The following is a 27,461-nucleotide window of genomic DNA, read 5'->3' on the forward strand; positions in this document are numbered from 1 at the left end:
GAGGTTTCACTGTGGAAAAGCTAGTGGCATGAGTGGGAATGAATGAGCTACAATAAAATAGCTTAAGTATGTTTTATATTTACTCATCTAGGATTGGCTAAATATAATTGCATAATACTATTATTATACATGTGTATTTTTATGACAGTTTATTAATGTGTAATATAACTTTTTTTAAATGGTAACATGACATATGCCATTTAGCAGACGCTTTTATCCAAAGCGATTTACAGTAATGCGTATATACATTTGACTTATGGTAGGCCAATCGAATCGTTGACAATGTGATTTATTCTAGTCTACACTCAATAAAGTTAGTGCCTAAAACAAACTATGAGTTCACCACAAATGGTAGCCTATATTGTTTTCAAATTCCATAATCAGTTTTCTTGCAAATTGTACTAACTCACCGCTCTGAAATATTGGCCTATTATGCCAATCCATAGATTTGTTGTAAATTAGTTGTTGTTTTTTTAAATCTAAAAGCAACTAATATGAGCTCAACTCATTTGTATTGAGGAGTTCTTTTGAATGACAATCCTTTATATGTTTGTCTCTTCACTTTCCCAGTTGTTTGAGTCAACTCCGAGGCCACGCCTCTGTTTCTATTTGATACAATGACAGTCTCTCCCGCACTCATCTCATCTCTTCACTCGGCGTATAACCCGACCCGACTCTACTCAACGTAACAGGTAAGGTTCACATGCTCTGTGTTATTTTACTTTGGCACATGCTCATGATGACAACCAAGTCTAAATAACTCAGATGCATCCGCATTTTCAAAACTAATGGCTATGATTGATTGTTGGTTGACCTTAGTTGATGTCAATAATGGACAGCATTGTCCACGTCCAAATAACTTGGCTGCTTATGATTTCAATGTTGAAATCTGTACGTTTTTTGTTTTTGTTTCTATCAATCATTCACGTAATAAAGGCACGTTTATTTGGTATTTTAAGGTGATGTTAGACTAACTTATCAAACATTTGATGGACAAACTTATCAAACATTTGATGGACAAGAACTCTCAACTTATCTCATCATCAATAAGCACATATACTTTTCATGACTGATACAAGCTGCACTGTAACAGTTTGTAATGCTTGTCTTGTGAAAATATATTCATATTGATTATATTGATTACAGTTTTTTGGATTGTTTCGTCATTTCTATGCAGATTGATGTATAGGCTGTTTGGTATTATGGTAGAATAGCTTGCCTCGTTAAGGATTGATCAAAAGAAAAGTACTTCATAATGTACCTTTCATCATGAGTTGCCTAAAGAATACGATATATTAGATAGCGTTACCTTACTATATATTAATTAGGCTCGCTTTACTAAAAGTTTCAAGGAGGGTTTCCATCAAATAAATTAGATGAAATAATGATGAAATAGTCCTTATTTAAACTGTAAATCAAGTGTAGAGACTATCTGCTCTTCAGTCATATACCAGGTATACAATATGGAATGTGCTGTAAATTATGACACCTGGGATAGGTGCTGTAAATGATGACACCTGGGATAGGTGCTGTAAATTATGACACCTGGGATAGGTGCTGTAAATTATGACACCTGAGATAGGTTCTGTAAATTTTGACACCTGGGATAGGTGCTGTAAATTATGACACCTGGGATAGGTGCTGTAAATTATGACACCTGGGATAGGTGCTGTAAATTATCACACCTGGGATAGGTTCTGTAAATTATGACACCTGGGATAGGTGCTGTAAATTATGACACCTGGGATAGGTGCTGTAAATTATCACACCTGGGATAGGTGCTGTAAATTATGACACCTGGGATAGGTGCTGTAAATTATGACACCTGGGATAGGTGCTGTAAATTATCACACCTGGGATAGGTGCTGTAAATTATCACACCTGGGATAGGTGCTGTAAATTATGACACCTGGGATAGGTGCTGTAAATTATCACACCTGGGATAGGTGCTGTAAATTATGACACCTGGGATAGGTGCTGTAAATTATGACACCTGGGATAGGTGCTGTATGTGGAATATGAATGACTTCACTGTATTTATTGAGGATGCCTCTTTTTACAACTTTTTTAGTTGTTTTGTCCTCTCATAAATTGTTATTGTAAAAAATGGTTCATGTTATTGGCTCAAGGCTTATGGTTATTTTGGACTTATATAAAAATAGAGGTTTATGGTGTGAGGAATAGGTGAAATAGAAATATATAAAATGTGGATCTCTCACAAATTAGTTGTTTTGTTTTTATAGACTGAAATTCTGTAATTTGTAATTTGTAGTTAAAGGTGTATTCGATCCATGCATGTTTTCACCAGGATACATTTTTTACGAGCCAACTTAACCTATTGTTTTTACAGAGATTTTAAAACAGTGCATACATGGTCCACACATCGGAATAAACTCCACTTACTAAGAAACTACAATTTAACGCAGAGAGATTAAAATATGAATCCCTTTATTTTTATCTTAATAATATACAGATAACTGCCAAAATAAAGGAAACACCAACATTTTACCTTTATTTAACCAGGCAAGTCAGTTAAGAACATATTCTTATTTTCAATGACGGCCTGGGAACAGTGGGTTAACTGCCTGTTCAGTGGCAGAACGACAGATTTGTACCTTGTCAGCTCAGGGGTTTGAACTCACAACCTTCCGGTTACTAGTCCAACGCTCTAACCACTAGGCTACGCTGCCGCCCAAGTGGTGACTTAATAGGGTGTTGGGACACCATGAGCCAGAACAGCTTCAATGCACCTTGGCATAGATTCTACAAGTGTCTGGAACTATATTGGAGGGATGCAACACCATTCTTCCATGAGAAATTCCATCATTTGGTGTTTTGTTGATGGTGGTGGAAAACGCTGTCTCAGGCGCCATTCCAGAATCTCCCATAAGTGTTCAATTGGGTTGAGATCTGATGACTGACAAGGCCATAGCATATGGTTTACATCATCTTCATGCTCATTAAACCTTTCAGTGACCACTCATGCCCTGTGGATGGAAACATTGTCATCATATGGGGGCATAGCCATGGAAGCCAAAATAAGGGCCTGACCAGTATTTTTATACATGAACATAAGGGATGTTAATTTCTTAATTAACTCAGGAACCACACCTGTGTGGAAGAACCTGCTTTTAATGTAATTTGTATCCCTCAAGTGTTTCCATTACTCAAGTGTTTCCATTATTTTGGCAGTTACCTGTACATTGAACCTTTGTGGTTTTTCGGAATCTTTTCTTGCCTTTCATATACTGATTAAAGAATACCTTTCATGAGTATAAAACTGCTATTCTTTTTATCATTCATATTGACTATCTCCAACCCAAGATGAAAGGGAGACACCAGTGTGCACTCCCCTGTGCCTTGAGATCTTAGAGATTTCACTTATAAATCTGAGGGTCTTCATATAATGAGCGACGGGTCGTTTGATATTCCATGCTATAAATATGTAATAACAACTTTGTTAGCTGAGGTAGTCATTATAAGATCCCAGATTAAATGTCATGTTCTCAAAATGTGAGGCTATTGCATTATATTTTATATTACTTAAATAAATAAAAATGCGTGGTGGTGGACATCACTACTTTAAGCTCCTAACTCAGGTGTCATAAGCATAATGGTGGGAGGAGATTATTGTTTCCCACCATGATTACATAAATTATATTCAACAGAGTTGATTGAATCTAAGTGTTATGTAGTAGAGAAATGAGGGAGAGCTTTCTACTAACATTTAGTAGCCGAAGTGTTCTGGTGCAAGTCCTCTGCTCTATGTTTTGTATGTTTAACTTTCTACTTTCCCCAAAACACAACCATATGAATCAAAAATATTGTTAAGTGTGCTATACTGCTCAAATATATACTGTACTATAGATAGTGTACAGAATGAGAGATTTACGGTATGTTCCTTTTTCCCCTGACTTTTTCTAGAGCAGTCTGAGGTCCAGTCATCTCATACTGACTCACTCCAAGGTGTCCTGACACAGCTAGTAAAAAGGTTGCACAGTGAGCATGAACCTGAGCCTCCCTGACCAGAACATGCACAACCCCAGTGACGGTGGTCTGGAGGATAACAAGGCTGGGCTCATGATCCCCTGCTTCCGTAGAAACATGTATGATGAGCCTCTAATTTCATACTCCAATGGATCCATCATCTCTCACCTCCTGCGCAAAACCATCCACAACAAGAAGGCTCTGGACGAAAGCCATTTCTACCTACCCACATCGACTGTGTCCAGCTCCACAATGGCTGACTACAGTCAGGAGGACCAGAGCAGTGTCTCTTCCAAGGACAGCGCGGCAGAGTCTGCATCCCCAGGCAGGCACCTCTCGACCACGGTCAGCCCTGAGGAGGACAGGCCCCTGAGTGATCACCTCCAGGCCAAACGTGCCCGTGTGGAGAACATCATCCGCAGCATGGCGGGGTCTCCCAACAGCAGGCTCCATGGGGACAGTGAAAGGGTTGAGTCAGACACCAGGGAGGCTAGAGAGGCCTACAGGGAGAACAAACGTAAACATATGCTCCCCCAGCATCAGGAGCACAGTCTCAATGCGGCAGCTCCAGCTAACAGAGGCAGCAGTAGCAGCAGCAGCAGTAAGGATGAAGAGTGCCACAAACTGAAGGTGCAGCTCCAGAGCATGCAGAGAATCCTGAGACAGCTCCAGGATAAGTTCTTACAGGTTTATAACCAGGACGACGCTGTGCACGAAGACAGAGATGACACAGGCACAGCCAGCCCTCCTGGAAATGATGACACCACACCAAGCAAAGAGTCTGGGTTCATGTTCCGTATAAACATGGATGAGGAGTTAGAGAGGAAGCATGACAGTGGTAAAGGGGGCTGTAAGGACAGAGTGAAGACAGACAGAAGTTATCTGACACATCAAAGGGAAGGCAAGAACCTACAGGAGACTCTGAAGCATGAGCTCTCCAAAGCGGTGAGTGAGAGTGTAGATATGGTGTTCAAGAAACTCTCCTCCACGGGGCTCAACCAGTCATCTCATCAGCGCACGTGTCACACCCCAGAGCACGTCATTATGGGAGCTGAGAGGAAGAGCCAGGTACCCTGTAACCAGGAGCAATCACACACTGAGGAGTCAGTCAAACCCCAGGCTCTAGAGCACTATGAGAGAAGTGAGGCTTGCTGTCCTAAGGATCAGACCGAAGCTCTGTCTCTAGTGGTCCGTAAGCCGCCCCTGAGCCAGCTTAGCTCAGTTACCCCGACGGTGAAGAGGCCCTATCCCTTACACCAGTCTCCATTCCAGTTCAACTACAGCACACCTCTCCATGACAGTCGAATGCTGGAACACCTCCTCAAATACGGGCCCCACACTAACTTCGGAGGTCTCCCATGCATGCCCCCATCCATGGACAGAACCTCACCAAACTCGGTGGACCTACCCTGGTCCATGAGGTCCAAAGTGACATCCAGCCACCTGGCCCACCACCATCACCCATCAGGCCTGGGTCCAGTGACCGTGGACAGTCTGTGTCTCCCTCATGTCAAGATGGAGTGTGGGGACCTGCAGAGCATAGCAGAGAGAAACTCCTATATGTCTCTCAATATATCCTTTTACTGGCCTGAAAAATCTCTTACTCTCATAGTGTCACAGTTAACGTCTAGAATTGCGTAGGATTTGATATAATTAATGGCTGTATGAATAAAATGGTATTATATTTTTTCCCCACTAAGATAACCTATAGAGGATTACATACACACTGAAACCTAAATGTTTAGTAATATTTTGTTATCTGATATATACCTTAGTATCCAGTACCTCAGTATTCAAACTCCCTGTGTTTTTCCTTCCCAGTTCAACAAAGACTTGTGGAGGTTCATTGCAGCACGAGCAATTCCAGTAAAACAGACTTCAAGGAAATGTTTCTTTTCTTTGATCTTGCTAACCACACAGAAAATTATAGCGTCTTCTTTAATCTGAGCAGAGTAATGACTTTAAGTCTAGAAAAAGACAAATAAAAAGGAATACAAGGCTTTGATAAGAATTGTCAGGAACAAAAGCCAATTTTCAAAGGCAGAGAAAGCATCAGTTTCTGTCCAGGAAACAGTGTTTTTTCAGACTTGAAAAGGTACAGAATATATTTCTCTATCATCAGTGTGATAGGGGTGTATCTGAAAGGTCAGTGCTGAGTGCCTGTGGAAAGCAGAAGTGCCTCCCCAGCAGAACACTTGTCTTCTTGAGCATACATACACAGCCATTAAACAAATATATAGATTTATAAAGTACATGAATGAGTACATTTTATAAATAATGTTTTTGGAAAATAAGAGACAAGCAATCCAAGAAATATAATCCAGTGAGAATATTTTCAACCACACCATGAATGATTATGATAACTATAATGATAATTATTAATATAATAACATTATCATAAGCAGCGTAATAATAATTATGTCCATAATCACTATTATATAAAACACATTTGGATCATTTTTACATTTTGGGGGATCATTTTTCAAAAATCGAATATGTTATAGAGACATCACAGGTAAACCGTTGTAAGGCAGCTCTTGTGTGATTATATATTTAAGCTACTGAACAACTCAAAGTTATGTGAAGATCCTTAACATGCTCCGAAGTGGTCATTGTCCTTGGTTGTAAGTATCTGGAGAATAATATTATCAGCTCTCTCTCAGGATATGTTTTATATTTATTCAGAGGGATGATATAAAATATAACTTAGGAAAATACCAATGCAGTGACAAAAATGTATTTTTAAATGTTAAACATTTGATTAGTTTAATACAATGAAATAGCTGCAACAGAGCCCCAGTCACTAATTAAAATCCCTAATCTAATGAATATTGTTGTAGGGTCATTGTTGACTTCCTGGTTACCGCAGAGCTGTTATTTAGTGTCATCCATTTTAACTGGAGACAGAAGCAACCTAGTATTCTAGTCCATTAACACTTTGAACATTGTATTTGAACTGTATTGTGATTGACTGAAAGTACTTAACATAATGACACATCCAGCAAGGCCTAACCCCCAACCATCTGAAGAAAGCTAAGCTGATGTTCTTCTACACCCGTTACCCCAGCTCCAATGTGCTGAAAACCTTCTTTCCAGATGTCAAGGTAACCAATCACATCATCATTGAACATGATAGTATTTCCTGCTAGGATTAATAGTTTGTTCTACGTTCACCATATTTGCCTATAGAATACCCGTGGGTGTATTTTGGGGGCAGAATGAGAAGTGGGTTGGAGGAAGGAAACAAAAGAAGACACGGTTTAGAAAAACAAAGCTGTTAAGCCAGTAGCATGTCCTGGGGCATAGGTCAGGGAGATAGAGAGGCATTATTTATTTTAAAAGCCACTCCAGTCAGCAAATGGAGTGACAAAAGCCTCTGTAATAAAGCCACTGTCATTTGGCGTCAACACAGGGCAGGTTTTTGAAATGCAGGCAGGCAGGCTGTGAGGCAAACTCTGGGCCTAACCACGGTATTCCGTATGTCTGTGTGCCCTGTGTGTCTCCTCTCATGTTTCCTCTCCTTCCACCATGGCCGGGACATGTCCTACTGGAGCCTGTCCGTGTCTGGCCCAGGCCTCCTCACTACTCTGTCTGACCCCTAAGGTCATGGGGGAGACCTGCAGCCAGCAGCCCACTGCGTCTCCTCCTTGCCCACGACCCTGTGGTGGGAAGTGGCACTGAACAAAAGACAGTTCTAATCCGGGTGTCTGTATCAATCCTATCAGGCAGAGTCATTGAGAGGGAAGCTTCCTTCTGTCCTTACGCTGCTCTGCGGCTTTCTCACCGTCCGAAAACACCAGAGAAAAGAAAGGTCTTTGATGCCTGCCCAGCCCTTGGGTGTTCTTCTTTCTTTTTCTCTGGATGAAGAGATAGAATAAGAAGGCTAATGTCAAGACTGAGATTGGAAATACATGGCTTTGACAGATGTTTTTTTCATTCAGTAAATTGGTGGGAAAAGATCAGAGTAATTAACATCGAATAAAATGACAGACCAAGGCTAAACATACAATCCATACATACATTTATTGTCTTGTGGAAGGTTTTACAAGTCAATAATGAAAAAGAAATTCGACCGTTTTTCCCCCCAAACATCTTGATATCGAGTCGATCGTGACTTGGTTGATAATGACAAAATCAGGACATCTTCTCAAACTTGTTGTTGTCCTTGTGTCCCCAGTTCAATCGCTGCATCACCTCTCAGCTCATCAAGTGGTTCAGTAACTTCCGGGAGTTTTACTACATCCAGATGGAGAAGTTTGCCCGCCAGGCCATAGTGGACGGGGTCAGGGATGTGAAAGACATGTCCATCAGCAGAGACTCTGAGCTGTTCAGAGCCCTCAACATGCACTACAACAAAGCCAATGACTTCCAGGTAAGTCAAAATATTTGTATCTTACCATATGGTCAGCTCCTCCCCTGGTATCCAATGTAACTATATACTGTATATAAGCTCGTCAATGTTTTTCCATGACCTTTAAATCATTAGATATTACATTAACACCCTCCCTTTCCAAAGTAAATTGAGTGAATTATGTTTATGTATGGGAACAGTGTGTTCATTCTGCTTTCATCAACACTCCTCAGTTTATACAGCCAATTCTGTGTTTTTTGTCCTGAGAGAAACAATTGGAAACTACAATTTGTATTAAAGTGAGCTAAAAAATACAGTTGTTTTGGCATGAATGTGATATATTGTGTGTGTGATGTAATATAAATGTAATACACCTTCATTAGCTTATCAGAGAACTCCTCACAGAAATATGGGTGTTAAATGTTCCTGGTCTGGTCAGCTATCTCCTACCTCTGTGATTCTGGTCTGGTCAGCTATCTCCTACCTCTGTGGTTCTGGTCTGGTCAGCTATCTCCTACCTCTGTGGTTCTGGTCTTGTCAGATATCTCCTACCTCTGTGGTTCTGGTCTGATCAGCTATCTCCTACCTCTGTGGTTCTGGTCTGGTCAGCTATCTCCTACCTCTGTGGTTCTGGTCTGGTCAGCTATCTCCTACCTCTGTGGTTCTGGTCTGGTCAGCTATCTCCTACCTCTGTGGTTCTGGTCTTGTCAGCTATCTCCTACCTCTGTGATTCTGGTCTGGTCAGCTATCTCCTACCTCTGTGGTTCTGGTCTGGTCAGCTATCTCCTACCTCTGTGGTTCTGGTCTTGTCAGCTATCTCCTACCTCTGTGGTTCTGGTCTGGTCAGCTATCTCCTACCTCTGTGGTTCTGGTCTTGTCAGCTATCTCCTACCTCTGTGATTCTGGTCTTGTCAGCTATCTCCTACCTCTGTGGTTCTGGTCTTGTCAGCTATCTCCTACCTCTGTGGTTCTGGTCTTGTCAGCTACCTCCTACCTCTGTGGTTCTGGTCTTGTCAGCTACCTCCTACCTCTGTGGTTCTGGTCTTGTCAGCTATCTCCTACCTCTGTGGTTCTGGTCTTGTCAGCTACCTCCTACCTCTGTGGTTCTGGTCTTGTCAGCTATCTCCTACCTCTGTGGTTCTGGTCTTGTCAGCTATCTCCTACCTCTGTGGTTCTGGTCTTGTCAGCTATCTCCTACCTCTGTGGTTCTGGTCTTGTCAGCTACCTCCTACCTCTGTGGTTCTGGTCTTGTCAGCTATCTCCTACCTCTGTGGTTCTGGTCTTGTCAGCTATCTCCTACCTCTGTGGTTCTGGTCTGGTCAGCTACCTCCTACCTCTGTGGTTCTGGTCTTGTCAGCTATCTCCTACCTCTGTGGTTCTGGTCTTGTCAGCTATCTCCTACCTCTGTGGTTCTGGTCTTGTCAGCTATCTCCTACCTCTGTGGTTCTGGTCTTGTCAGCTATCTCCTACCTCTGTGGTTCTGGTCTGGTCAGCTATCTCCTACCTATGTGATTCTGGTCTGGTCAGCTATCTCCTACCTCTGTGATTCTAGTCTGGTCAGCTATCTCCTACCTCTGTGGTTCTGGTCTGGTCAGCTATCTCCTACCTCTGTGATTCTGGTCTGGTCAGCTATCTCCTACCTCTGTGATTCTGGTCTGGTCAGCTATCTCCTACCTCTGTGGTTCTGGTCTGGTCAGCTATCTCCTACCTCTGTGGTTCTGGTCTGGTCAGCTATCTCCTACCTCTGTGGTTCTGGTCTTGTCAGCTATCTCCTACCTCTGTGGTTCTGGTCTGGTCAGCTATCTCCTACCTCTGTGGTTCTGGTCTTGTCAGCTATCTCCTACCTCTGTGGATCTGGTCTGGTCAGCTACCTCCTACCTCTGTGGTTCAGGTCTTGTCAGCTATCTCCTACCTCTGTGGTTCTGGTCTTGTCAGCTATCTCCTACCTCTGTGGTTCTGGTCTGGTCAGCTATCTCCTACCTATGTGATTCTGGTCTGGTCAGCTATCTCCTACCTCTGTGATTCTAGTCTGGTCAGCTATCTCCTACCTCTGTGGTTCTGGTCTGGTCAGCTATCTCCTACCTCTGTGATTCTGGTCTGGTCAGCTATCTCCTACCTCTGTGGTTCTGGTCTGGTCAGCTATCTCCTACCTCTGTGGTTCTGGTCTGGTCAGCTATCTCCTACCTCTGTGGTTCTGGTCTGGTCAGCTGTGGTTCTGGTCTCCTACCTCTGTGGTTCTGGTCTTGTCAGCTATCTCCTACCTCTGTGATTCTGGTCTTGTCAGCTATCTCCTACCTCTGTGGTTCTGGTCTTGTCAGCTATCTCCTACCTCTGTGGTTCTGGTCTTGTCAGCTACCTCCTACCTCTGTGGTTCTGGTCTTGTCAGCTACCTCCTACCTCTGTGGTTCTGGTCTTGTCAGCTATCTCCTACCTCTGTGGTTCTGGTCTTGTCAGCTACCTCCTACCTCTGTGGTTCTGGTCTTGTCAGTCTCCTATCTCCTACCTCTGTGGTTCTGGTCTTGTCAGCTATCTCCTACCTCTGTGGTTCTGGTCTTGCTATCTCCTACCTCTGTGGTTCTGGTCTTGTCAGCTCTCCTACCTCTGTGGTTCTGGTCTTGTCAGCTATCTCCTACCTCTGTGGTTCTGGTCTTGTCAGCTATCTCCTACCTCTGTGGTTCTGGTCTTGTCAGCTATCTCCTACCTCTGTGGTTCTGGTCTTGTCAGCTATCTCCTACCTCTGTGGTTCTGGTCTTGTCAGCTATCTCCTACCTCTGTGGTTCTGGTCTTGTCAGCTATCTCCTACCTGTGGTTCTGTGAGCTATCTCCTACCTCTGTTCTCTACCTCTGTGGTCTGGTCAGCTATCTCCTACCTCTGTGATTCTAGTCTGGTCAGCTATCTCCTACCTCTGTGGTTCTGGTCTGGTCAGCTATCTCCTACCTCTGTGGTTCTGGTCTTGTCTATCTCCTACCTCTGTGATTCTGGTCTGGTCAGCTATCTCCTACCTCTGTGATTCTGGTCTGGTCAGCTATCTCCTACCTCTGTGGTTCTGGTCTGGTCAGCTATCTCCTACCTCTGTGGTTCTGGTCTGGTCAGCTATCTCCTACCTCTGTGGTTCTGGTCTTGTCAGCTATCTCCTACCTCTGTGGTTCTGGTCTGGTCAGCTATCTCCTACCTCTGTGGTTCTGGTCTTGTCAGCTATCTCCTACCTCTGTGGTTCTGGTCTGGTCAGCTACCTCCTACCTCTGTGGTTCAGGTCTTGTCAGCTATCTCCTACCTCTGTGGTTCTGGTCTTGTCAGCTATCTCCTACCTCTGTGGTTCTGGTCTGGTCAGCTATCTCCTACCTATGTGATTCTGGTCTGGTCAGCTATCTCCTACCTCTGTGATTCTAGTCTGGTCAGCTATCTCCTACCTCTGTGGTTCTGGTCTGGTCAGCTATCTCCTACCTCTGTGATTCTGGTCTGGTCAGCTATCTCCTACCTCTGTGATTCTGGTCTGGTCAGCTATCTCCTACCTCTGTGGTTCTGGTCTGGTCAGCTATCTCCTACCTCTGTGGTTCTGGTCTGGTCAGCTATCTCCTACCTCTGTGGTTCTGTGGTTCTGGTCTGGTCAGCTATCTCCTACCTCTGTGGTTCTGGTCTTGTCAGCTATCTCCTACCTCTGTGATTCTGGTCTTGTCAGCTATCTCCTACCTCTGTGGTTCTGGTCTTGTCAGCTATCTCCTACCTCTGTGGTTCTGGTCTTGTCAGCTATCTCCTACCTCTGTGGTTCTGGTCTTGTCAGCTACCTCCTACCTCTGTGGTTCTGGTCTTGTCAGCTATCTCCTACCTCTGTGGTTCTGGTCTTGTCAGCTACCTCCTACCTCTGTGGTTCTGGTCTTGTCAGCTATCTCCTACCTCTGTGGTTCTGGTCTTGTCAGCTATCTCCTACCTCTGTGGTTCTGGTCTTGTCAGCTATCTCCTACCTCTGTGGTTCTGGTCTTGTCAGCTATCTCCTACCTCTGTGGTTCTGGTCTTGTCAGCTATCTCCTACCTCTGTGGTTCTGGTCTTGTCAGCTATCTCCTACCTCTGTGGTTCTGGTCTTGTCAGCTACCTCCTACCTCTGTGGTTCTGGTCTTGTCAGCTACCTCCTACCTCTGTGGTTCTGGTCTTGTCAGCTATCTCCTACCTCTGTGGTTCTGGTTCTGGTTGTCAGCTACCTCCTACCTCTGTGGTTCTGGTCTTGTCAGCTATCTCCTACCTCTGTGGTTCTGGTCTTGTCAGCTATCTCCTACCTCTGTGGTTCTGATCTTGTCAGCTATCTCCTACCTCTGTGGTTCTGGTCTGGTCAGCTACCTCCTACCTCTGTGGTTCTGGTCTTGTCAGCTATCTCCTACCTCTGTGGTTCTGGTCTGGTCAGCTATCTCCTACCTCTGTGGTTCTGGTCTTGTCAGCTATCTCCTACCTCTGTGATTCTGGTTCTGGTCAGCTAGCTCTCCTACCTCTGTGGTTCTGGTCTGGTCAGCTATCTCCTACCTCTGTGGTTCTGGTCTTGTCAGCTATCTCCTACCTCTGTGGTTCTGGTCTGGTCAGCTATCTCCTACCTCTGTGGTTCTGGTCTTGTCAGCTATCTCCTACCTCTGTGATTCTGGTCTTGTCAGCTATCTCCTACCTCTGTGGTTCTGGTCTTGTCAGCTATCTCCTACCTCTGTGGTTCTGGTCTTGTCAGCTATCTCCTACCCTACCTCTGTGGTTCTGGTCTTGTCAGCTACCTCCTACCTCTGTGGTTCTGGTCTTGTCAGCTATCTCCTACCTCTGTGGTTCTGGTCTTGTCAGCTACCTCCTACCTCTGTGGTTCTGGTCTTGTCAGCTATCTCCTACCTCTGTGGTTCTGGTCTTGTCAGCTATCTCCTACCTCTGTGGTTCTGGTCTTGTCAGCTATCTCCTACCTCTGTGGTTCTGGTCTTGTCAGCTACCTCCTACCTCTGTGGTTCTGGTCTTGTCAGCTATCTCCTACCTCTGTGGTTCTGGTCTTGTCAGCTATCTCCTACCTCTGTGGTTCTGGTCTGGTCAGCTACCTCCTACCTCTGTGGTTCTGGTCTTGTCAGCTATCTCCTACCTCTGTGGTTCTGGTCTTGTCAGCTATCTCCTACCTCTGTGGTTCTGGTCTTGTCAGCTATCTCCTACCTCTGTGGTTCTGGTCTTGTCAGCTATCTCCTACCTCTGTGGTTCTGGTCTGGTCAGCTATCTCCTACCTATGTGATTCTGGTCTGGTCAGCTATCTCCTACCTCTGTGATTCTAGTCTGGTCAGCTATCTCCTACCTCTGTGGTTCTGGTCTGGTCAGCTATCTCCTACCTCTGTGATTCTGGTCTGGTCAGCTATCTCCTACCTCTGTGATTCTGGTCTGGTCAGCTATCTCCTACCTCTGTGGTTCTGGTCTGGTCAGCTATCTCCTACCTATGTGATTCTGGTCTGGTCAGCTATCTCCTACCTCTGTGATTCTAGTCTGGTCAGCTATCTCCTACCTCTGTGGTTCTGGTCTGGTCAGCTATCTCCTACCTCTGTGATTCTGGTCTGGTCAGCTATCTCCTACCTCTGTGATTCTGGTCTGGTCAGCTATCTCCTACCTCTGTGATTCTGGTCTGGTCAGCTATCTCCTACCTCTGTGATTCTGGTCTGGTCAGCTATCTCCTACCTCTGTGGTTCTGGTCTGGTCAGCTATCTCCTACCTCTGTGGTTCTGGTCTGGTCAGCTATCTCCTACCTCTGTGGTTCTGGTCTGGTCAGCTACCTCCTACCTCTGTGGTTCTGGTCTTGTCAGCTATCTCCTACCTCTGTGATTCTGGTCTTGTCAGCTATCTCCTACCTCTGTGGTTCTGGTCTTGTCAGCTATCTCCTACCTCTGTGGTTCTGGTCTTGTCAGCTACCTCCTACCTCTGTGGTTCTGGTCTTGTCAGCTACGTCCTACCTCTGTGGTTCTGGTCTTGTCAGCTATCTCCTACCTCTGTGGTTCTGGTCTTGTCAGCTACCTCCTACCTCTGTGGTTCTGGTCTTGTCAGCTATCTCCTACCTCTGTGGTTCTGGTCTTGTCAGCTATCTCCTACCTCTGTGGTTCTGGTCTTGTCAGCTATCTCCTACCTCTGTGGTTCTGGTCTTGTCAGCTACCTCCTACCTCTGTGGTTCTGGTCTTGTCAGCTATCTCCTACCTCTGTGGTTCTGGTCTTGTCAGCTATCTCCTACCTCTGTGGTTCTGGTCTTGTCAGCTACCTCCTACCTCTGTGGTTCTGGTCTTGTCAGCTACCTCCTACCTCTGTGGTTCTGGTCTTGTCAGCTATCTCCTACCTCTGTGGTTCTGGTCTTGTCAGCTACCTCCTACCTCTGTGGTTCTGGTCTTGTCAGCTATCTCCTACCTCTGTGGTTCTGGTCTTGTCAGCTATCTCCTACCTCTGTGGTTCTGGTCTTGTCAGCTATCTCCTACCTCTGTGGTTCTGGTCTGGTCAGCTACCTCCTACCTCTGTGGTTCTGGTCTTGTCAGCTATCTCCTACCTCTGTGGTTCTGGTCTTGTCAGCTATCTCCTACCTCTGTGGTTCTGGTCTTGTCAGCTATCTCCTACCTCTGTGGTTCTGGTCTGGTCAGCTATCTCCTACCTCTGTGGTTCAGGTCTGGTCAGCTATCTCCTACCTATGTGATTCTGGTCTGGTCAGCTATCTCCTACCTCTGTGATTCTAGTCTGGTCAGCTATCTCCTACCTCTGTGGTTCTGGTCTGGTCAGCTATCTCCTACCTCTGTGATTCTGGTCTGGTCAGCTATCTCCTACCTCTGTGATTCTGGTCTGGTCAGCTATCTCCTACCTCTGTGATTCTGGTCTGGTCAGCTATCTCCTACCTATGTGATTCTGGTCTGGTCAGCTATCTCCTACCTCTGTGATTCTAGTCTGGTCAGCTATCTCCTACCTCTGTGGTTCTGGTCTGGTCAGCTATCTCCTACCTCTGTGATTCTGGTCTGGTCAGCTATCTCCTACCTCTGTGATTCTGGTCTGGTCAGCTATCTCCTACCTCTGTGGTTCTGGTCTGGTCAGCTATCTCCTACCTCTGTGGTTCTGGTCTGGTCAGCTATCTCCTACCTCTGTGGTTCTGGTCTTGTCAGCTATCTCCTACCTCTGTGATTCTGGTCTGGTCAGCTATCTCCTACAGTACCTCTGTGGTTCTGGTCTGGTCAGCTATCTCCTACCTCTGTGGTTCTGGTCTGGTCAGCTATCTCCTACCTCTGTGATTCTGTTCTGGTCAGCTATCTCCTACAGTACCTCTGTGGTTCTGGTCTGGTCAGCTATCTCCTACCTCTGTGGTTCTGGTCTGGTCAGCTATCTCCTACCTCTGTGGTTCTGGTCTGGTCAGCTATCTCCTACAGTACCTCTGTGTTTCTGGTCTGGTCAGCTATCTCCTACCTCTGTGATTCTGGTCTGGTCAGCTATCTCCTACAGTACCTCTGTGGTTCTGGTCTGGTCAACTATCTCCTACCTCTGTGGTTCTGGTCTGGTCAGCTATCTCCTACCTCTGTGATTCTGTTCTGGTCAGCTATCTCCTACAGTACCTCTGTGGTTCTGGTCTGGTCAGCTATCTCCTACCTCTGTGATTCTGGTCTGGTCAGCAATCTCCTACAGTACCTCTGTGGTTCTGGTCTGGTCAGCTATCTCTTACTTCTGTGATTCTGGTCAGCTAACTCCTACCTCTGTGGTTTTGGTCTGGTCAGCTATCTCCTACAGTACCTCTGTGGTTCTGGTCTGGTCAGCTATCTCCTACAGTACCTCTGTGGTTCTGGTCTGGTCAGCTATCTCTTACTTCTGTGATTCTGGTCTGGTCAGCTAACTCCTACCTCTGTGGCTGCGGCCACGTCTGACCGTGTCCTTGCCCTGACCCATGTGTCACTCTGCACCTGTGGCTTCACAGCCATTATCTAGACTCTAGAGCGATGCGTTATCAAACTGTGGGAAGAGGAAGCCGCATGAATCCCACTAAAACAACCCTGGATTAGAGGACCAGTACGCCTGAGCGAGGCTCAGATTGCTACTGACGCGGAATGCTGAGAAAGACGCTGTAAATTCAGAGGGAGAAGGCTGTTTGGTGGGAAAGAGCAGAGACCATTTTCTTTACCTTGGGACCAAGACATTCCTTTTCCAGGGATGCTTTGTGTTGGGAGATGAGGGCAAAGAAAAATAAGTTATGCCAAGAACTTGACTGTTAGCTGGTCTATGGGAAATAATTGCACCGGATAGATCCTTGTCCCAACATCCAAGCCTCGACCTGATGATCTTTGTTGAGAGCAGAGTGAAATTCCTGGGAAGGCTTGGTGCTTTCTCTCTTTCCGAACAGTTAAATTTAAGGCTAAAAAGTCAAAGCAGAATCCCACCACAGACGACTAATGATTCGGAACGGACAGAGAGGACAAAGAACAAGGAGCTGTCCGTTTGTGAAAAACATGCTCATAGGTCTGGGTTCCACAGTGTTGGTTCAGAGTGTAATGAAAGACGATGGGAGACAGAGTGCTGGTTTTAAGCGCAGGGCGCAGCATGTGTTTATTAGCAAAGGACCACAGGAAGAGGCAGGTAGCTTTGTCCAGGGACAGGCAGAAGGTCACACACAGGGACGCCAAAACAGTAACAGTACAGGCAGGGAAAGGCTAATAACATAGTCAGGGAGATCAGGCAAGAGGTTGACGACAGGAAATCTGCAAAAGTACAGGCAGGGAATAGGCAAAAAGGCGTCGTTAGTGAGGATGGCCAAAAAACTACGATACACAGGAGGACTAATACGGAAATAAACATAGCCCCCGAATAGAATGTGTATCAAAACAAACAATACCTCACAATGATGGGGTGCAAAGAACTGAACTAAATAGTGTGTGTAAATGACATACAGGTGTGTGAACAGGTGATCAGAATTAAGATGATTGGGATCTGGAGAGTGAGCTGCGTTCAGGGGGATCTACTTGTTTGAGAGTGTGAGTTGGAAGCAGACATTACACAGAGCACCAGTAATGTAAATCAATGAGACAACATACTTACCATCGACTGAAGTGCTTTTCCACTCACAACATCTAAGCTGTTGGCTTAGATTTTTGTTGCTACCAGTGCAGGTGCTTATGATGATACTTGACTTTAAGCACAACATTGTGTTTGATCCCTCTACCAACAGGTTCCTGAGAGATTCCTTGAGGTTTCTGAAATTACTCTTCAGGAGTTTTTCAACGCCATTTCAACTGCTAAAGATTCTGACCCCTCTTGGAAGAAGGCAATCTACAAGGTCATCTGTAAGCTGGACAGTGATGTCCCAGATGAGTTCAAATCATCCACCTGCCTATAGACAGAGCAAGCAAAAGCCATGCTCAAGGAAGGAAGGACATTTTGAAGTCATGCAATGACAATAATTTCTGATTTTAACCCGTTGCCAATGAATTGGATTTTAGTGAGGAAATTCTGGAAAAAACATGATGTTGTAAATGATGTATTATACACAGCAGGAACCTACTTATGGCACACACTTTTTACAGTCTCAGTAAACACATTATAACACTGCTTCAGCTCTCTCCTATGAGTCTTTGGTAACACATACTTGACACCAAGGTCATAACCATGTCATAATATCTCACAACAGCTGATTATGACACCTACATAAGAGGTTCACAACCCACATATATTCAAAATCTTTTTTTTCCCTGCCAAGAAGTTTCCTTTCATTTGAAAGTTTGTTTCTTCAATATTCTGTTGTTGTTATGAATTCTTTAGTCATGTTTTTTTCATCATATTTTAAATAACTTGTAGAAATTACACTCTATGACACTGTCAAGAAGCGTTATGACCATCGTAATCATATAAGCCAAAAAGGCCTATCACGTACATTCCCTTATATCGGTCATCAGTCATTTGCCCCTGAAATCTGCTCCTGCATTCATCCCAGTCATCATCAACAGAGCATTGGGGAAGGTGCATGTCTGACATCAATGTTTGCGCAATTAAAATGATAATTCAATATGTTCAATAAAAAAAAATATATATATATATATATATATAACATAAACATACTGTTGACACGTAGGCTATGGTGTTATGGAATGTTTTGCCTTGTGTGGTAGGTTTTTGCCTTGTGTGGTAGGTTTTTGCCTTGTGTGGTAGGTTTTTGCCTTGTGTGGTAGGTTTTGTGGGTTTTGACACTAATTATGTAGGTGTCATAACCAGCCATAAAATAACGAAATATGTGTCACAACAGGTTGAAATATATGTGTCATGACAGTGTTATGACCATGTTATAACAGGTTATGACAAGTTATGTCAGTTGTTATGACATATTATGACATGATTATGACCGTGGGTGTCAAGTAAAGTGTTACTGAGTTTTTTTAAAGACTCAGCTGAGTGCATATGTTATTACTGTGTCGTTGTGTTTCCATGTGGATTCAATTAATACAATATGTAGTTGCATGTTTGTAGATTTACTGATATTTAAAGGCAGTGTTTCAGTACTATAGTGTACTTGCTAGGTCTGGTAGACTTACAAGTGTTAAGAAATTTGTACTTTTTATACATATTTGACTTATGTTTCCTCAATGGACATGGGATTTAATCGTCTCTATAGGTGAGAGAAAGATTCATTCGTATCAAGTGTCTTATGTAAATGTAAATACGCTACAATTACATTTGGATACCCTAAAGTGTTTAAGACCAAATAAATAACCTAATAACATGTAAATATTGCAAATGACCAGAAACTTACAAAAAAAAGCTGTTTAGATGTTTGTGTGCCTATTGCTATAGTCTATGGCCTACTGTCATCTTACTTCCATAGACACCATATTTTGAGTGATTATTTGATAGTCCAGTTGATAGATTAAAGCTGCACTTAACTTCATCTTGTGACGTCTTGTTTCGTTATAACTGATTGTAAGTTGCTCTGGGTGAGAGTGTCTACTAAAATTTCTTAAATGTAAACAAGCACAATTTTATTTTATTGAATTATTTCACAATTAGTTTCAGGCATTGCCAAACATTTAGTAAATATAATTGACATTTGAAGTACTAATGTTTGTAACAACCCATATAAAGTATTCTGCCTCAATTCTGAGCCACTAAGGTACCTCTAATCCATGTCATTAAAGACAGCTGTTTGAAGTCCTACAAACTATGTTGCTCACATTGTTCACCGAAGCCAATACAAGTCAACTTTCTAAGGCCTGCATTCATTCTGCGGGCAGCGCGGATGCGAACAACTGCCTTGTCTTAAAAACAGACACAATGCATTCCCTCCTAATGAGTAATGCCCAATGTGACCTCATATCAGAGATGTGCCACCAAAGCAAAATTCCACAAACCCGTTGACTTTTTCTTCCAGGCACCGGCCCGCTCAAAGCGTGTTAGTCACTTTACAAACACACACACACTGTGACACGACAACTATGAATGGTGTGGTTCCTCTCCCTGTTATCTGATAGAGAGCCGCCTGCTGTTAGCTCAATCCAAGCCTTTCAACTTAAAACCTGCCATGACATTCAGCCATGATGATTGATTATAAATCTATCAAAAGACTATCATTACAATACCCTTAAATGTACGAATAAACATGCTGTAGCTACAGCTTTGACTTCTTATAAACATAAATGAATAGGAATTTTAAAAATATAAAAAGGAGTTAGCGTAGATTGAGAATTGAAGCTTTTTATTAAAGTCAACTGTTTCATGTTAATGTTAATGTGACAATTCACAAAACAAACATTTAATTGAAAAACCTGCTAGACACCCAAGCACCAATTGCATCTGAAATGACAACATTAAAGAAATTAAAACATTTGTTTTTTTTAGCTTCATAAGGAGGATTGGGGGAATACAAACGGAGGTAATCATTTAATAGATCATCTTCCTCAATAAATTTACTTAAAATGTCAACTAAATTAAAAAGCCACCGGTTGAACCAAAGTGCTTTGTTCAAGTCAATTTGTTTTCAAATTTTAAGTACAAGACTTGGTAATGTCTGATATGATCAAATAAAACAAAGAGAATTGTCTCAAATGTCCAACTGCCCCCAGGGTTTACAATGCTAAAGCTCCCATTGTGACAACATAGAAATAGGAAGGTAAATAGGTCAATCGAACTCGACCAAAACAATGGAATTGCCATGGAAACACGTGGGGGCTGTGGGGAAAAGATCCTGAATCATCCCCAGCAAAATTAGACTACAGTGGCTTGTGACAGTATTCACCCCTGTTGCATTTTTCCTATTTGGTTGACTTACAACCTGGAATTAAAATAGATTTTGGGGGGATTTGTATAATTTGATTTACACAACATGCTTACCACTTTAAAGATGCTAAATATTATTGTGAAACAAACAAGAAACAAAAAAACAAAATCTTGAGTGTGCATAGCTATCCCCCCCCCCCCAAGTCAATACTTTGTAGAGCCACCTTTTGCAGCAATTACAGCTGCAAGTCTCTTGGGGTATGTCTCTATAAGCTTGGCACATCTAGCCACTGGGATTTTTACCCATTCTTCAAGGCAAAACTTCTCCAGATCCTTCAAATTGGATGGGTACAGCAATCTTTAAGTCATACCACAGATTCTCAATTGCATTGAGGTCTGGGCTTTGATTAGGCCATTCCAATACATTTAAATGTTTCCCCTTAAACCACTCAAGTGTTGCTTTAGCAATATGCTTCGGGTCATTGTCCTGCTGGAAGGTGAACCTCCGTCCCAGTCTGAAATCTCTTGAAGACTGAAGCAGGTTTCCCTCAAGAATTTCCCTGTATTTAGCGCCATCCATCATTCCTTCAATTCTGACCAGTTTCCCAGTACCCTGCCGATGAAAAACACACCCACAGCATGATGCTGCCACCTCCATGCTTCAATGTGGGGATGTTGTTCTCGTGGTGATGAGAAGTGTTGGGCTTGTACCAGACATAGCGTTTCTCCTTGATGGCCAAAAAGCTCAATTTTAGTCTTATCTATCTAGAGTATCTTCTTGTCACGACTTCCGCCGAAGTCGGGTCCTCTCCTTGTTCAGGCTGCGCTCGGCGCACAGCGTCACCGGTCTTCTAGCCATCGCCAATCCACTTTTCATTTTCCATTTGTTTTGTCTTGTTTTTCCACACACCTGGTTTCAATTCCCTCATTTACTTGTTGTGTATTTAACCCTCTGTTCCCCCATGTCTTTGTGTGGGATTGTTTATTGTAGTGCTTGTGCACGTTCCCCGTGATCACATGATGGGTTATTTTTGTGCCCATTTATCTTATTGTTCTGGGTGCCGCTGGTTTTGCTTAATACATCTCTGGTTATTACCCAGTTCTGCTCTCCTGCGCCTGACTTCTCTGCCGCCAATTACACACCCCACTACACTTCTCCATATATTTGGGGAGTCTCCCACATGCATTTTGGCTAACACCAAACGTGCTTTGCTTATTATTTTCATGAAGAAATGGCTTTTTCTGGCCACTCTTCCATAAAGCCCAGCTCTGTGGAGTGTACGGGTTGAAATGGTCCTATGGACAGATACTCTTCTCTGCTGTGGAGCTTTGCAGCTCCTTCAGGGTTATCTTTGGTCTCTTTGTTGCCTCTCTGATTAATGCCCTCCTTGCCTGGTCCATAAGTTTTGGTGGGTGGCCCTCTCTTGGCAGGTTTGTTGTGGTGACATGTTCTTTCCATTTTTTAAATCATGGATTTAATGGTGCTCCGTTAGATGTTCGAAGTTTCGTATATTTTTTATAACCCAACCCTGATCTGTACTTCTCCACAACTTTGTCTCTGACATGTTTGGAGAGCTCCTTGGTCTTCATGGTGCCACTTGCTTGGTGGTGCCCCTTGCTGAGTGGTGTTGCAGACTCTGGGGCCTTTCGGAACAGGTGTATATATACTGAGATCATGTGACAGATCATGTGACACTTAGATTGCACACAGGTAGACTTTATTTAACTAATTATGTGACTTCTGAAAGTAATTGGTTGCACCAGAATCCAAGATGGTGTAGCAGTCAGACGTCTGTTTTTGTCTTGTCCCTTCCTGTCCCGTGTATATATAGTTTTATTTGTATATATTTCACATATATTTTCAATCTCAATTTCCATCTACGGACTGAACATATTCTCCTGCAACCCGCCTCACCCAATGTGCTACGGATCTGATATTTTTATACATTAGAACTGGAACCCCCACCAGAAGCTAGCCAGCTAACTAGCTACTAGCTAGTAGTCAGTTAGCCACTGCTAGCGGTCATCACCGTTAACTCGGACATCAGCCAGCCTCAGCCCGGTCAATTCCTGCCAGTCTGCACAGCTCGATATCAACCCAGAGCATATCGGACTGCTTTTTCTCTACCACATCTACGGATTCCTACTGGAAGCTCTGAACCTTTACACCAGATCATCACAGCGAGCTAGCTGCTATCCGAGTGGCTACTCCTGGCTAATGTCTCTGTCCTGAAGCAAGCACCAGATAGCCTGGAGCTAGCCTGGAGCTAGGCCCATCTCCCAGCTAGCCGAAGAGGTCCATCAGCCAATTCTTGGGCTACAATACCACGTTTGCCAATTGGCCTGGACCATTTACTGTCGACACGGCGCACCACCGATCCATCACGACTGGTCTGCCGATGTAACCGTCCAAGATGGTTTCAACAGGCTCTTCCGTTGCGACGTCCCCGGATGCCCATCTGCTAGCCCTGGCCCGCTAGCTGTCTGAATCGACCTGTCTCCAGCTCACCAAGCGTAGTAGCACTACTGAATTAGCTCCCTGACTCATATATTGCTACTCACTGGACCCTATGATCACTCAGCTACACATGCCCCTAATGTCAATATGCCTTGTCTATTGCTGTTTTGGTTAGTGATTTTTGTCTTATTTCACTGTAGAGCCTCCAGCCCTGCCCAATATGCCTTATCTAGCTCTTCTGTTCCACCCCCCACACATGCGGTGACCTCACCTGGCCCAACTGGTGCCTCTAGAGACAAAACCTCTCTCATCGTCACTCAATGCCTAGGTTTTATCTCCACTGTACATCCTACCATACATCTGTACATTATGCCTTGAATCTATTATTCCTCGCCCAGAAATCTGTTCCTTTTACTCTCTGTTCTGAACGCATTAGACGACCAGTTCTTATAGCCTTTAGCCTTACCCTTATCCTACTCCTCCTCTGTTCCTCTGGTGATGTAGAGGTTAACCCAGGCTCTGCAGCCCCCTGCACCACTCCCATTCCCCAGGCGCTCTCATTTGTTGATTTCTGTAACCGTAAAAGCATTGGTTATGCATGTTAACATTTGAAGTCTCTTCTCTAAGTTTGATTTATTCACTGCTTTAGCACACTCTGCCAACCTGGATATCCTAGCTGTGTCTGAATCCTGGCTTAGGAAGGCCACCAAAAATCCTGAAATGTCCATCCCTAACTATAACATTTTCCGATAAGATAGAACTGCCAAGGGGGGGGGGGGGGGTCGCAATCTACTGCAGAGATAGTCTGCAGAGTTTTGTCGTAGTATCCAGGTCTGTGTCCAAACAATTTGTGCTTCTACTTTTAAAAATACTCCTTTCCAAAAACAAGTCTCTCACTGTTGCCGCTTGTTATAGACCCTCTTCAGCCCCTAGCTGTGCCTTGGACATCATATGTGAATCTTCAGAGTTTAAACTGTTAGGTGACCTAAACTAGGACATGCTTAACACCCCGGCCATCCTACAATCTAAACTAGATGCCCTCAATCTCACACAAGTTATCAAGGAACCTACAAGGTGCAACCCCAAATCCGTAACCATGGGCACCCTCTTAGATATCATCCCGACCAACTTGCCCTCTAAATACAACTCTGCTGTCTTCAACCAGGATCTCAGCGATCACTGCCTCATTGCCTGCGTGCATAATGGTTCCGTGGTCAAACGATCACCCTCACTGTCAAACGCTCCCTAAAACACTTCAGCGAGCAGGCCTTTTTAATCAACCTGGCCGGGTATCCTGGAAGGATATTGACCTCATTCCGTCAGTAGAGGATGCCTGGTTATTCTTTAAAAGTGTTTTCCTCACTTTTCAAGGAAGTCAGGAACCAATATACGCAGTCAGTTAGGAAAGCTAAGGCTAGCTTTTTCAAACAGAAATTTGCATCCTGTAGCACTAATTCCAAAAGGTTTTGGGACACTGTCCATGGAGAATAACAGCTCCTCCTCCCAACTGCCCACTAAACTGAGGCTAGGAAACCCTGTCACCACTGATAAATCTACTATAATCGATCATTTCAATAAACATTTTTCTATGGCAAGCCATGCTTTCCACCTGGCTACCTCTACCCCGGCCAACAGCTCAGCACCCCCTGCAGCAACTTGCCCAACCCCCCCCCCCCTGCTTCTCCTTAACCCAAATCCAGACAGCTGATGTTTTGAAAGAGCTGCAAAAACTGGATCCCTACAAATCGGCTGGGTTAGACAATCTGGACCCTCTCTAAAATGATCTGCCGAAATTGTTGCAACCTCTATTACTAGCCTGTTCAACTTCTCTTTCGTATCGTCTGAGATTCCCAAAGATTGGAAAGCTGCCGCGGTCATCCCCCTCTTCAAAGGGGGAGACACTCTAGACCCAAACTGTTACAGACCTATATCCATCCAGTCCTTCGAAAGCAAAGTTTACAAACAGATCCCCGACCATTTCGAATCCCACCGTACCTTCGCCACTATGCAATCTGGTTTCCGAGCTGGTCATGGGTGCACTCAGCCACGTTCAAGGTCCTAAACGATATCATAACTGCTATTAATAAAAGACGGTACTTGTACAGCCGTCTTCATTGACCTGGCCACGGCTTTCGACTTAATCATCACAATCTTATCGGCAGACTCAACATCCTTGGCTTCTCAAATGACTGCCTTGCCTGGTTCACCAACTACTTCTCAGATAGAGTTCAGTGTGTCAAATCGGAGGACCTGTTGTCTCTATGGGGGTGCCACAGGGTTCAATTCTCGGGTTGACTCTTTTCTCTGTATATATCAATGAGGTTGATCTTGCTGCTGGTGATTCTCTGATCCACCCTTCTTTGGCCACTGTGCTGATAAACCTCCAAATCATCTTCAATACCATACAACACTCCTTCCGTGGCATCCAACTGCTTTTAAATGCTAGTAAAACTAAATGCATGCCCTTCAACTGATTGCTGCCCGCTCCCATCCGACTAGCATCACTACTCTGGATGGTTCTGACTTAGAATATGTGTACAACTGAAAACACCTAGGTGTCTGGTTAGACTGTAAACTCTCCTTCCAGACTCACATTAAGCATCTCCAATCCAACATTAAATCTAGAATCGGCTTGCTATTTCGCAACAAAGCCTCCTTCACTCATGCTGCCAAACATACCCTCGTAAAACTGACTATCCTACCGATCCTTGACTTCGGCAATGTCATTTACAAAATAGCCTCCAACACTCTACTCCACAAACTGGATGTAGTATATCACAGTGCCATCCGTATTGTCACCAAAGCCCCATATAGTACCCACCACTGCGACCTGTATGATCTCGTTGGCTGGCCCTCACTACATATTCGTCGCCAGACCCACTGGCTCCAGGTCATCTATAAGTCTTTGCTAGGTAAAGCCCCGCCTTATCTCAGCTCACTGGTCCCCATAGCAACACCCACCCGTAGCACGCGCTCCAGCAGGTATATTTCACTGGTCATCCCCAAATCCAATACTTCCTTTGGCTGCTTTTCCTTCCAGTTCTCTGCTGCCAATGACTGGAACGAATTGCAAAAATCACTGAAGCTGGAGTCTTATATCTCCCTTTCTAACTTTAAGCATCAGCTGTCAGAGCAGCTTACCGATCACTGTATCTCCACACAGCCAATCTGTAAATAGCACACCCAACTACCTCATCCTTATATTGTTATTTATCCTCGTTCTTTTGCACTCCAGTATCTCTACCTGCACGTCTATCACTCCAGTGTTAATCCTAAAATGAAATTATTTCACCTATATGACCTATTAATTGCCTTACCTCCCTCCTCTTCTACATTTACACACACTGTTCATCGATTTTTATATTGGGATTTTGACTGTAAAAACAACAACACTGAATAACAAACTATTTCTGACAAAGACATGAGGGGAAACAAAGGGTTAAATATACAACAGTTAATGAATGGGATTGAAACCAGGTGTGTAGGAAGACAAGACAAAACCAGTGGAAAATGAAAAATGGATCAATGATGGCTAGAAGACCGGTGACGTCGACTGCCGAGCATCGCCCGAACAAGGAGAGGCTTCGACTTCGGGCAGAAGTCGTGACATGAATACATATGCACGCACCACTTTTCTGTTTTTACTTTTTTTGAATTTTTCGAAACAAGTAATTTTTTTCATTTCATTTCACCAATTTTGACTATTTTGTGTATGTCCGTGACATGAAATCTATTTAAATTACAGGTTATTAATTATGGGAAAAATGCCAACTGGATTGGATACTTTTGCAAGGCACTGTACATTTAGGCTGTTTTTTATATGTGCATTTCACACTATGTTCAGATAAAAATCACAGTATAATGCTTGTTGGATGTCAACCCTGTCATGTTTTGTCATTTATTATCATGTCTTGTCCCTGTGCTTCCCATTCTATTCGTTTCCCTCTGCTGGTCTTATTAGGTTCTTTCCCTCTTTCTAGCCCTCTCTCTCCCCCTCCCTCTCTCACTCTCTCGCTCTCTCTTCTCTCTATCGTTCCGTTCCTGCTCCCAGCTGTTCCTATTCCCCTAATCATCATTTAGTCTTCCCACACCTGTTCCTGATCCTTTTCCCTGATTAGAGTCCCTATTTCTCTCCTTGTTTCCCGTACCTGCCCTGTCGGATCCTCATTTATAATTCACCGTGCTGTGTCTATGTTTTGCCCTGTCGTGTCGTGTTTCCCTCAGATGCTGCGTGGTGAGCAGGTGTCTGAGTCTGCTAGGTTCAAGTGCCTTCCCGAGGCAACCTGCAGTTCTCGATCAAGTCTCCAGTCTGTTCTCGTCTTTACGTGTAGTATTATGCTTTTTGTTTTGTAAAGTTTATTCTGGATTAAATACTCTGTTTTCGCCAAGTCGCTTTTGGGTCCTCATTCACCAGCATGACAGAAGGATCCGACCGAGGAATGGACCCAGCGACTACAGA

At 44.1% G+C, this 27,461-nt stretch overlaps 1 protein-coding gene across 1 annotated transcript; it reads left to right on the forward strand.

Moving 5' to 3' along the window:
• The first annotated feature begins 593 nt into the window (after positions 1-593).
• On the forward strand, positions 594-19,199 carry LOC124002120 (prospero homeobox protein 1-like). Its single transcript, XM_046309399.1, has 5 exons — positions 594-692; positions 3,925-5,557; positions 6,982-7,091; positions 8,165-8,359; positions 17,510-19,199. Exons 2-5 carry the CDS (start codon positions 4,006-4,008, stop codon positions 17,675-17,677), a joined length of 2,025 nt encoding a protein of 674 aa, XP_046165355.1. The 5' UTR covers positions 594-692; positions 3,925-4,005; the 3' UTR covers positions 17,678-19,199.
• The last annotated feature ends 8,262 nt before the right edge of the window (positions 19,200-27,461 follow it).

Source organism: Oncorhynchus gorbuscha, linkage group LG17 (assembly GCF_021184085.1).
Source record: "Oncorhynchus gorbuscha isolate QuinsamMale2020 ecotype Even-year linkage group LG17, OgorEven_v1.0, whole genome shotgun sequence".
NCBI lineage: Eukaryota > Metazoa > Chordata > Actinopteri > Salmoniformes > Salmonidae > Oncorhynchus > Oncorhynchus gorbuscha.